The sequence below is a fragment of the Geotrypetes seraphini genome, chromosome 17 (assembly GCF_902459505.1).
Source record: "Geotrypetes seraphini chromosome 17, aGeoSer1.1, whole genome shotgun sequence".
NCBI classification, from domain to species: domain Eukaryota; kingdom Metazoa; phylum Chordata; class Amphibia; order Gymnophiona; family Dermophiidae; genus Geotrypetes; species Geotrypetes seraphini.
This window is the reverse complement of record NC_047100.1, coordinates 40,599,699-40,612,601: the sequence shown is the minus strand read 5'-3', so window position 1 is coordinate 40,612,601 and position 12,903 is coordinate 40,599,699. Positions and strand designations below refer to the sequence as shown.

At 47.5% G+C, this 12,903-nt stretch overlaps 1 protein-coding gene across 1 annotated transcript in view; it reads left to right on the top strand.

The window, feature by feature from the left end:
- SEMA3G (semaphorin 3G) overlaps positions 1 to 12,903 on the top strand; it is a 194,815-nt gene that overhangs the window by 158,581 nt on the left and 23,331 nt on the right. The window contains exons 13-14 of the mRNA XM_033926687.1: positions 3,226 to 3,267; positions 10,378 to 10,603. Coding sequence (XP_033782578.1) covers positions 3,226 to 3,267; positions 10,378 to 10,603 — 268 coding nt within the window. The remainder of the gene's footprint in view (positions 1 to 3,225; positions 3,268 to 10,377; positions 10,604 to 12,903) is intronic.

Below are 12,903 nucleotides of genomic sequence, written 5' to 3'. Positions count from 1 at the left end.
CAACACCGGCACTGCTGCCTAGCTAACACCGGCTGGGGCCTATTTTACAAAAGTCTGCTCCCCCTGACATCAAAACCTGGCTATGCCTCTGGGTACAGGGTTGTCCGTCCAGTGTCTATGACCAGGAGGTGTGTGTCTGGGAATGCTCCTATTCTGTTCTGCCGAGGACCACTTTTACTAATAGGCAAAGGTGCGAATTAGGGGGCCTGTAAATAAAAGCAGCCCTGAGAGCAGGGCCACTCCTTCCAGAATCTTCCTTCCGAGTTTCAGGTTTATTCAAAAATTTGATATACAGTGTTGTCCCGGTCATTCGCGGAATTTTCTGACCGCGAACCGCCGACAAGGAGAGAGAGCAGCTGGAGCGCCGCGAGTGCAGGTAAATCACTTGCGGTACGCTCTGACCACTTCTTACTGCACAAAGTCGGGCCTTATCCAATCAGGAGCTGCTTTGACACGCAGCTCCTGATTGGATAAGGCCCGACTTAGTGCAGGAAGAGGCGGTTGGAGCGTACCGCGAGTGATTTCATGCACTCGTGGCGCTCCCGCTGCCCTCTCCCGCTGCCCTCTTCAGGCTCCCCCATGAAAAAACGTATCCGTGGTTTTTTGAGATTCGCGGGGGTTCCTGGAACAGAACGCCCGTGAATATCGAGGGAGTACTGTACTGCCTTATTAAAATTCAAACCGGTTTTACATGATATAAAAACAAAGTATAAAAAGAACGTACGTTAAAAACAAATTACAAATAATGCGACAAACAATCAAACGCACTGACAAACATTAACTTACCGATACAGGATGGAGAAGGGCAGAAATACAATTTGTATAAAGAGGGGGAGAAGGACCAAAACAAAAGGAAGGGGCACAAAAATATAAATAGTCTAGTACAGTGGTTCCCAAACCTGTCCTGGGGGACCCCCAGCCAGTCAGGTTTTCAAGATATCCCTAATGAATATGCATGAGAGAGATTTGCATACCTGTCACTTCCATTCTATGCAAATCTCTCTCATGCATATTCATTGGGGATATCTTGAAAACCTGACTGGCTGGGGGTCCCCCAGGACAGGTTTGGGAACCACTGGTCTAGTATATAATATAAAATAAGCTAAAATGATTGAAAAATGGCAAGGAACAGATTTCCATTACCGTCCTTAGAAGGACTAGTATACACCGAAAGCGTCTTCCTGGGGCAGCTGCTTCCCAGGATAAAAAGCAGCATAAAAGCATGGCGCTGCTCATGGTTATGATGGCCCCGTCCCTTCTGACATCACTTACTGTTTCTGAGAGGTAGGAGCAGTAGAGCCAATAGCGCTGACTGCCAAAGGCTTCGCACCTTCAGGACCCTTTTGGTCCCTGGGAAGAATATAATCTTTTGGTCCCTGTTATAAATATAATCTGTTCTCTTCATCTTATCGTAACTTTACGTTGCTATTTATCCCCAACAGGTCCTGTCGGACATTACCTACTAAAATGTACATATTACATTTTCGCTCAGCAAATTGTATTTCTATACTATTGCCTCCTGAGGTCTCTGATCTCTGTATTTCCTCTGAATATCTACTTATTGTATTTTGCTGAATGTCCAGCACTCTTGATTGTAAACCGCCTAGAAGTCGCAAGATTGTGGGGGTATAGAACAGTGTTTTTCAACCTTTTTTGGGCAAAGGCACACTTGTTTCATGAAAAAAATCACGAGGCACACCACCATTAGAAAATGTTAAAAAATTTAACTCTGTGCCTATATTGACTATATATAAAGTAATTCACTTGAGTGCCACCGCCGCCATCGGGAACAGGCCGTCGCCAAGTTCTCCCTGCTTCTCTTCCCCGCGGGGCCGACCAACTCTCGCCACCCGTCGTCAATTCTAACGTCGGAGAGGACGTTCTAGGCCAGCCAGGCAGCGATTGGCTGGCCCAGAACGTCCTCTCCGACGTCAGAATTGACGTGAGTGGCGAGAGTTGGCCGGCCCCACAGGGAAAAGCAGGGAGAACTTGGCGCCGACCTGTTCCCGATGGCGGCGGTGGCACTCAAGTGGCTAAAGAGCCGCAGTTTGCCGGCCTAGGGACAACACTGGTGGGTGGCCAGCTGTGCACCCCCTTGGGACGTAAACCCGGGGTGGGGCAGACTGCCCCCCCCCACCCTGGTATGCCACTATCTGTACCTCACTCCCTCCCTATGACCAAAAATTCTCCTTTCTTCTATTCCCCGTGTACACAACCATCTCTTTCCCTCCCTTCCTCTCTCCAAAGTCCATGCCTTCTGTGTCCAAACACTCATTCCCTCCCCCACCTCAGCATCTCTTTCCCTCCCTTCCTCTCTCCCAAGTGCATGCCTTGTGTCCAAAACGCACTCCCTCCCCCCTTTTGTGTTCCGTGTTTGCCTCCCAGCCCATCTTTGCAACTTTCTCAGCAAAACGAAGCTCAAGCCGCGAGGCTTGTCTTCTGCTTCCTGTCTGCCCTGCCGCACACAAATAGCCGAACGGAAGTATTCTCCGACGTCAGCGCTGACGTCGGAGGGCAGGCTTTGCTTAAGCCCTCCCTCTGACGTCAGCGCTGACATCGGGGAACGCTTGCGATCGGCTATATGTTAGCTGCAGGGCAGGCAGGAACAGAAGACGAGCCTCGCGGCTCGAGATGTATTGAACTCCGCGGGTCCCCCGTCCAGCTCTCTCCTGTCCACATGGGGCGGATCGCCCCTCTCCCTAGACTGTGGCCTAGGACCCTGGGGGAGCCCGGGGCCCCTGAATGCAGGACTGGTGGTACTGCCCTGATGGCGGCCCTGACCGTACGGCACACCAGGCAACATCTCGCGGCACACTAGTGTGCCGCGGAACAGCGGTTGAAAAACACTGGTATAGAAGAATAAAGTTATTATTATTATAAACTGGACTCGGGGGTGGGGGGGATGGGAATGGAGGAAAGGCGCTGCAGGACCAGAGGGGTCCTGGAGTTGTAAGAGGGCAAATCTGGAGGACCATCCACCCAAGTTTATTCGGGGTGGTTAATGCAGCTTTGGTTTCCCATGAAGTGACTGGAGTTTTTGGAGACTAGTACTGTTCTTTAAAGGTACATTAGCTTTTAAGTCTTTCCATCATCCCAAAGCTCATATAAAACATATCTCTGGATAATTCTTGGTCTAATTAAAGACAGCCCAGCCCACAGCGGATGTTGTTGTCTTCAGCTATTGGTCTTCAGCACGTCTAAAACCATTGCCTTTCCTTTCCTCAGGCTCCCACGCCCATCACTGCCATGGAAATCTCTGTCAAACGGGTGAGTATTTCTCAAACCTAGACACAGTAGAGGATAGGCATTTATCATGGCACCAAAAATAGTTCATGTTCACAAATACAGTGGTGCCTCACACAACGAACTTAATTCGTTCCAGGAGCAAGTTTGTTATGCGAAAAGTTCGTTATGTGAAACGCATTTTCCCATAACAATACATGTAAAAAAAAATAATTCGTTCTGTAGCATAAAATATGCTAAGATGACATAAAAAAAGATAAATTTACCTTGTTAGAGCTGTTAGCATGATATAGAGGGGATATATGTGAAGGGGAGGGGAGACAGGGGTTTTGTTGATCCTTGCTGTGTATTATAATCACCCCCCACATACTCCCCAGTACCTTTTTTAATTCCTCCCATCTTTCCCAGCCAGTGGCGTACAGGCCAGAAGCGCAGAGATCAGGAGCAATTCCTCTGCACGCCTGTGTGGGCCCATGCCGATCTCCGAATGGCTGCAGTTAGTTCTTGTGAGTCCCGCGAGAGCTGACTGCAGCCATTCAGAGATCAGCGCAGGCCCAGGCGGCGGGGGGGGGGAGGTTTAAAAATATGCGGTGGCGGCGGGGGGAGGTTTAAACATATGCGGTGGCGGCGGGGGGAGGTTTAAACATATGCGGTGGCGGCGGGGGGAGGTTTAAACATATGCGGTGGCGGCGGGGGAGGTTTAAAAATATGCGGTGGCGGCGGGGGGAGGTTTAAAATATGTAGCGCCAGTTAAGCGATGCAGCTCGGGCGACTTCGTTGTGTGAAACGAAGTCCGTTGTACGGATCAAGACAAGAAGTTCGTTGTGCGCAGCGTTCGCTGTGCGAGGCGGCCATTATGCGAGGCACCACTCTAATGTATATTCGCTATCGGAGTGAATGCGGCTAAAGAATCAACTTCGCAAAACAATTTAGAGGTCATTACTACACCTGCATTGTGAGGTCAAAGAGCTTTATGGTTATAGAAACATAGACATAAATAAAATTACATCAGAGCTTCAAAAATATATAACTAACTTTTTATACCTAGGGCTCAGACCCACAACCTATTAATGTTCAACATAGGCTGCCATCAGACAACCAGTAATGCCTGTACCACCACAATCCAACAAATATTTATAAACCAGGCTATTAATAAACAAAGCACTAGGTATAAAAAGTGATTTATATATTTTTGAAACTGTGATGTAAGTTTATTTATTTGTATATTATTGCAGTAAAATATTTATTTTTCCCTTACTGTATATTGTTATAGAAACATAGAAACAAGCAGCAGAAAAGGGCTATAGTCCACCAAGTCTGCCCATTCCAAGTATCCCCTCCCCTGAATTTACTCCCTTAAGGATCCCACGTGAGTATCCCATTTTCTCTTAAAATCCGTCACGCTGCTGGCCTTTATCACCTGAGGTGGGAGTCTGTTCCAATGATCCACTACTCTTTCGGTGAAGAAGTACTTCCTGGAGTCGCCATGAAACTTCCCTCCCCTGATCTTCAGCAGATGCCCTCTGGTGGTCGAGGGTCCCATGAGCCAGAAGATATCATCTTCTGACTCGATGCGTCCCGTGATGTACTTATATGTTTCAATCATATCTCCCCGTTCTCTTCTTTCCTCAAGTGAGTACAGCCGCAATTTTTTAAATCTTTCTTCATACGTGAGATCCTTGAGCCCCAAGACCATCCTGGTGGCCGTTCGCTGAACCGACTCGATCCTCAGCACGTCCTTTCGGTAGTGTGGTCTCCAAAACTGAACACAGTACTCCAAGTGAGGCCTCACCATGGCTCTGTACAACGGCATCATAACTTCAGGTCTCCTGCTGACGAAACCTCTGCGGATACACCCCATCATTTGTCTTGCCCTGGAGGAAGCCTTCTCCACTTGATTGGCAACCTTCATGTCCTCACTAATGATCACCCCTAGGTCGCGTTCCGCCATGGTCCTAACCACTATCTCCTCCTCTCCCTAAGAGAACCCACGCTTTCATGAACTCACAGTCTTTATCTCCACCACCTCTTCCGGGAGACTGTTCCACGCATCTACCACCCTTTCTGTAAAAAAGTATTTCCTTAGATTACTCCTGAGCCTATCACCTCTTAACTTCATCCTATGCCCTCTCATTCCAGAGCTTCCTTTCAAATGAAAGAGACTCGCCCCATCCAAATTTATGCCATGTAGGTATTTAAATGTCTCTATCATATCTCCCCCCTCTCCCACCTTTCATCCAATGTGTACAGATTGAGATCTTTAATTCTGTCCCATACACCTTATGACGAAGACCACCGACCATTTTAGTTGCCTTCCTCTGGACCGACTCCATCATAAAAATATAAGAACCTAAGAATAGCCTTACTGGGTCAGACCCAATGGTCCATCAAGCCCAGTAGCCCGTTCTCTCGGTGGCCAATCCAGGTCACCAGTACCTGGCCAAAACCCAAGGAGTAGCAATATTCCATGCTACCGGTACAGGGCAAGTAATGGCTTCCCCCATGTCTTTGTCAATAACAGACTATGAACTTTTCCTCCAGGAACTTGTCCAAACCTTTTTATAAAAAACCAGCTACGCTATCTGCTCTTACCACATCCTCTGGCAACGCGTTCCAGAGTGAAAAATAATTTCCTCCTATTGGTTTTAAAAGTATTTCCCTGTAACTTTTGACGGAGTGAAAAATCGATCCATTTGGACCCGTTCTACTCTACTCAGGATTTTGTAGACTTCAATCCTAACTCCCCTCAGACGTGCCTTTTCCAAGCTGAAGAGCCCTAACCGTTTTAGTCTTTCCTCATATGAGAGGAGTTCCATCCCCTTTATCACTTCCTGGACCCGTGACCGGAACTGATTTCAGAGGGGAGCCAGACCGTCGCGAGCAGTAGGTTGGAGAAGTTGCTCGTACTGGCAAAGATTTAAAGAGGTACAGGAGGGTGCAAATGTGGCACGGGGTTCGAAGATGGCACCCATTTATATCTTTTTGAAAGCATGGTCTCCAGAATTGTACACAATATTCTAATGCAAAGATAGTGGATCCTCAACTGAGTCCACTATCCTTAAAGGCAGATCATTCCAAGCTGTGGGTTCATACCCCAGATTGGGTTGCAAAACTCACCTTTGAGGTCACAGTCTTGGCAGGCTTTCCATAGACACATCATGGACCTGCCTCTCTAGGGATTATGTGTTTTCTGTGGCCCCATGACCCAGAAGTGATTTCAGAGGGGGGCCAAGCTAGCGCAAGCAGAAGGCCGGAGAAGCTGCTCGCGCTGGCGAAGATTTAAAGAGGAAAGAGAGGGCGCGAGCGTGGCGTGGGGGTCAGAGAGGTGCCGGTGTCCCCCTTACTACGTCTCTGACCAGGAGATAGGCTGGATTGGATAGGCGTAGATTGGTAAAGGGGCAAGGTTTCAGATGACAGCCTCTTTAAGAGGCTGCTAAAGCCTGGCCTGATACTCCTGGGGAGGAAAAAGAATCCCAGCCTTGAGCTGGTATTATCTTACCATGAGTAACGCAGTTTGCACGATTAAACACAAGTTGCATTGTTCATTTTGTATAATAACTTGCTGTTCTACATATATTTGCATGCTTTACATCTCATCATCATTTACATTGTACTGCGTTGAAATATTGTGCTGAGAGGAAATAACACATGATGTTGAGACTAAGCAAACATAATTTGGCGAAAAATGTGTTATTCTCATAGAATTTACAGTTCATAGTGTGTGAAACTCAAACTATTCTTCTCTGGATACAGTAAAACGTTTGCTCAATAGTGAGGTGCTGAGTCACCCACTTTACCCAGAGAGCTGACACATTAAGGGAGAAGCATCCTTTGGTCCATGCCAAACTGCCTTTGTGAGCGAGAAGCCAAAGGTACAGGAATAATCACTAAACATAAGAACATAAGAATTGCCGCTGCTGGGTCAGACCAGTGGTCCATTGTACCCAGCAGTCTGCTCTCGCGGCGACCCCTAGGTCAAAGACCAGTGCCCTAACTGAGACCAGCCCTACCTGCGTATGTTCCGGTTCAGCAAGAACTTGTCTGACTTTGTCTTGAATCCCTGGAGGGTGTTTTCCCTTATAACAGCCTCCGGAAGAGCGTTCCAGTTTTCCACCACTCTCTGGGTGAAGAAGAACTTCCTTATGTTTGTATGGAATCTATCCCCTTTCAATTTTAGAGAGTGCCCTCTCGTTCTCTCTACCTTGGAGAGGGTGAACAACCTGTCTTTCTCTACTTAGTCTATTCCCTTCATTATCTTGAATGTTTCGATCATGTCCCCTCTGTCTCCTCTTTTCAAGGGAGAAGAGGCCCAGTTTCTCTAACCTCTCGCAGTACGGCAACTTCTCCAGCCCCCTAACCATTTTAGTCGCTCTTCTCTGGACCCTTTCGAGTAGTACCGTGTCCTTCTTCATGTATGGCGACCAGTGCTGGACGCAGTATTCCAGGTGGGGGCGTACCATGGCCCGGGACAGCGGCATGATTATCTTCTCCGATCTGTTCATGATCCCCTTCTTAATCATTCCTAGCATTCTGTTCACCTTTTTTGCCGCCGCCGCACATTGCGCAGACGGCTTCATCAACTTGTCAACCAGTACTCCCAAGTACCGCATCAGACATCCTGTATTCGTGTATAAGATTTTTGTTACCGACATGTTAACAACCTTACACTTATCTACTTTAAACCTCATTTGCCATGTCTTGGCCCATTTCTCGAGCATGTTTAAGTCTCGTTGCAGGTCTTCACAATCCTTCTGCGTCTTCACTACTCTGAATAGCTTTGTATCGTCCGCAAATGTAATCACCTCGCTCGTCGTACCAATTTCCAGGTCTTTTATAAATATGTTGAAGAGCACGGGTCCAAGCACCGAACCCTGCGGCACTCCACTCATGACGCTTTTCCAGTCCGAGTATTGTCCATTTACCTACACTCTGTTTGTTTCCTATCCGCCAATCAGTTTTTTATCTACATGAGTATTTCACCTTCGATTCCAAGGCTTGTAATTTTTCGAAGTAGTCTTTCATGCAGGACCTTGTCGAACGCCTTCTGAAAATCCAGATATACAATGTCGACTGGCTCGCCCTTGTCTATCTTAGGCCTATATACTGCATCTTCTCTATAACAATAGTGCTCAGCACAGTTTACAAAAATTAGAAAAGAGAACAAGTACAATATGAATCTGGAATAGTATGGCGAGGAGAGGAATTTACAACTTTGAAAATAGCCAAGTTTTCAGATGTTTTCAAAAGAGTCCAGATCACGCAGTTGAACAGAAAAATTATTCCACAATGCAGTAATTTTGAAAAGTATAATGCCTTTCAATGCTGGAAAGGAGTAAGGACAATTTAAATTTTTGAGTAGATCTGGTGATATCAGATCTTACAGAATTCCAAGACAGGGGAATTAGAGGGAAGGATGCCATGCAAGATCTTGAATGTTAAGCAGGCGCATTTAAAATAAACCTTGGAAATTACTGGAAGCCAATGAAGCAACATTACCAGGAGGATTGTCCAACAGGACTCCTCTTCCTGATGGCCTTCATCAATCTACTGATTTTTCTCTGCAAGTAGTGACTAGCGTAAGCCAAAGTGCCAGAGCATACTCTTTAACCACTGTTATGTGGGTGCTTCTCATGCTGTAACCAGGGCTGGGATAAGAGGAGGGCAAACAGGGCAGCAGTTCAAGGGGGCCCCTGTGAGCCGGGTAGTCCTTCTGGTTCAAATGCCCCCCTTACCTGTATAAATGCAAGGAGGAGCTAGCCATAGCCTCCTTGGCACTATTCCTCTGCCTTGGTCCGCCTAAGTGGAAAAAGGAAATTGTGGCAGAGAGGTGTGGACCGCGGCAGAGGAACAGCGCTGAGGAGACTGTGGGCAGAACTAGAGAATTGTCCCTTCCTTAATTTTTGCCCTGGGGCCCCAACATGCCTAACAGGGGCCCTGGCTGTAACACATTTCTCATGGCCTGCGAGGGTTCTATCGGTTCTCCAAATCAAAAGGTCCTTTTGGATTCCTGAAAGGTAGATGGAATGGAAGGAATCGCTGAGTTCCAGAAGTGTTGAGAGCAAATTCTGGAAACAGAAGAAATCAGCCTCAAAAGCCCAGGTACAGAAAAAAACTATGAGCCCAGTAGGGGGGAGAGAACGTTTCTACTTTTTTTTTTTTTTTTAGCACAGAGACAGTATATCAACATATAGCCCTTTTTAAGCAGCCATGTGTTAGCTGACTCAAAAATAACTGGACAATCAAAGCTGTAGCTTGGACAGAGCCCCACTCTACAGAATTTGAGGGTAAGGGGGAGAAGAGAGGACGTAGGAGACAGGACATGAGGGTGAAAGAACGAATGAGAGGAGAGCATACATGCCTTCAGTCTAGAGAGTGACAATGCAACCATTACCGCAGTGATACCAAGATTACTGCAGTAATTATTGTGGTAATGGGGGGCCATGTCTGAGGTTCGCCTGGTATTTCCATGGTACCAGAAGGCCATTCTGCAGTATTGCTGCAGGAAAGGGTACCCATACAACTGTAATCCCACGGTAATGGAGAACATGCTGGCCCTCCCCAATGTAGCTTAAAAATCCTGGTGGTCTAATGGTCTCTATGGGGGCAAGAAAGATCCCCAGTCTCTCCTGCTCTCTGCCACCGCTGGACCTGCCGCTAATAGAATTTCAAAATGGCTGCTGAGACTTCATGTGGCAGCCTCGTGATCTTGCGAGGCTGCCACGTGAAGTCTCGGCAGCCATTTTTAAACTCTATTAATGGAAAATTTAGCAACAGCAGTGGGCAGGAAAGACTGGGGATCATTCCTTCCCTTGAAGAGGGCACTAGACCACCAGGTTTTTAAAGGTATGTCTGGGGAGGAGAGGAGAGAGGTACTAGACCAAGGGAGATGGGAAGGGATGAAAAGGAATGGAATGCCAGACCAGAGAAGGGGAGGGGATATGCCAGACCAGACAATACCTATCTTACCGGGGGAGGAGGGGGGTTGGCAATGAAAAAAGCATTCTTGTCCTTTATATTCTGCAGACTAGGGGGTAAAGAGGGTAGGCATCACTGTTAAGCATTCTTGCAGACCTATCTAGGTGTCTCTTTCTTTGACTGACTGTCTCGTGTTTCCACTGTTCTCTTTTTCTCCAGCAAATGCTGTACATTGGATCCCGTGTGGGAGTAGCGCAGGTGAAACTACACCACTGTGAGACCTATGGCACTGCTTGTGCTGAGTGTTGCCTTGCCCGGGACCCTTACTGTGCCTGGGACGGTACCTCGTGCACCAGGTATCAGTCTACCAGCAAGCGTCGCTTTCGCCGGCAAGATATCCGGAACGGGAACCCGGTGCACCAGTGTCTAGATCAGAACCTGAGTCGTAAGTGAATCGTGGTGGCTATCTGTTCTAGGCCAGGGCCCGATATGGGGTGGTCTAATTGCTTGTTTGATCTGTAGGCAAGATTTGAGAATAAGGCTCAGGCCTGATGTTAAATATGCTGGTCTTAGGACAGAAATTTAGTAAGGGGCAACAAAGCCGGGCGGCATCTTCACTAGTTTCAGGTAAGCTTGGGGCCCCTGAAGCCTGGAGACCTAGGCAGTTGCCTTGTCTGCACCTCCCCCCTCTATCCACCCCCTCACCCCCATGCTGGCCCTGACAGTCAAGAAATGTGATTGGCTGAACAGGCTGGAGGTTTAATACTACACATTTTTACCTCTTTTCTCCTACTTTTGAATTACCTGTAATGGGCCTTCCCCTTAAAGGGATGCACTTTTCAAATACAGTAGGATCCCAGTTAACCGGCACCCACGGGGTTTGGTGGATACCAGATAACTGTTTTTCTAGTTAATTGAGTGCGTTAGAAACCTTGTCTAACACACTCTGAATCCCCCCCCCCCAGTGCGGCTATGGTCCTGAGCCGCAAAGTCCTCCTCCCTCAAGTAGCAGAAGCAAGCGGCGGTCCGGAGCCGCAGACTCCCTCGCTCCCTCCCTCCTTCTCTCCCTTCCTTACCCGAGCGCAGCCGGTCAGCAGTAGCAGCCTCAAAACAGGCTGCCTGTGACCAGCCCTGGCAGGGCCTCTCCTCTGACACGTCACTTCCGATACATCAGAGGAAATTCTCTGCCAGGGCTGGCTGCGAGCAGCCTGATTTGAGGTTCCTGCTAGGTAAGGAAAGAAGAGAAGGAGGGAGCGAGGGAGTTTGCAGCTCAGGATCACTGCCACGCTGGTGCTTCGGAGTGGGAGGAAGGGGGTGTTCATAGCTGCTTTGGAGCTGGAGGGAGGGAGGGTTTGCGGCTCAGGACGCTACTGCTTTGGGAGACTTTTTTTCCCCAACGGTCGTCAATTTTCTTTGCCGGTTGTGTGAGAGTCCCGGTTAACTGAGACCCGGTTTACTGAGACTCTACTGTGCCTAAGGTTAACATTGATTGTAAATTAATAAAATACAAAGTATAAGTCATAATTGTAAATACCCATCATGCATATATTCAACTACTAACACTGCTCTCATCATCTTGCACTTAGACTACTGCAACGTACTTCTCTCGGGCCTCCTGCGCACCCATCTCTCACCTGTTCAATCCGTTCAAAATTCTGCTGCACGACTCGTATTCCGTGAGAGCCGCTATTCTCACGTTACCCATCTCCTCAAGTTGCTTCATTGGCTCCCCGTCCATTTTCTGAAGCCCCCCCAATATCTCTCCTCACTGATCTCCTCCTATGCTCCTCCCCCCGTGATCTCCGCTCATTGGGCAAGCCCCTTTTATCTGTATCCTTCTCTTCCACTGCCAACTCCAGACTCCATCCCTTCTTTCTTGCGGCACCGTCTGCCTGGAACCAGCTGCCTGAATCAATATGTCATGCTCTGTCCCTGGCAGTGTTCAAATCCAAGCTAAAGGCCCACTTCTTTGAAACTGCTTTCAACTCTTAACTCCCCCCCTCACTGCTATCAGATACCTAGACCCACTGTATCATTTCCTCTACTATAATCTCCCCAACCCTGACATGTCCTGTATAAATTAGATTGTAAGCTCCTCTGAGCAGGAACTTTCTATTGCAGGTTAAAATATATAGCGCTACATAAGCCTTTCGGCGCTATAGAAAGAATAAATAGTAGTCAAACAACAAACAAAAATGAAAACTGCAGAGGTGATGACAAAATGTCAAGTCTAATTTGAAACAATAGACAGTTTGTATCCAAAAGATATAGTTCACTGTGAGTTTAAAAACCAGGACCTGAAACGGTCCGTGTTTCGAAAAACACTTCTTCCTCAGGGGTTCTGTTGTGTTTCAACTGCTACAGAAGCCATTTTCTCTTCAAATCCTTCCAGGAGAAACAAAAATATTTCTGCTGGAGCAGAACAAAATGCAAGCGTCTCGATCCACACGATCCATGTTTTGGCTACTTTCAGCCTTCCTCAGGGGTGACGCAAATTGGGCAATATCTGAAGCCTATGACCCCTGAGGAAGGCTGAAAGAAGCCGAAACTCGGACTGTGTAAGGTCCAAGTCTCACTTTGGGAGCACTAAACATCAGCGACACATAATATTGTACCTGATATAAATCTCGAGACTGTTTTTATTTGATTCAACTGAATAAACTTATATATTCCTGGGCCTCCAGAGACTTGTGCTCCTCCTTGTGCTTTCGGACTTTTGATCTCGTAAATGTCTATATTCCACTT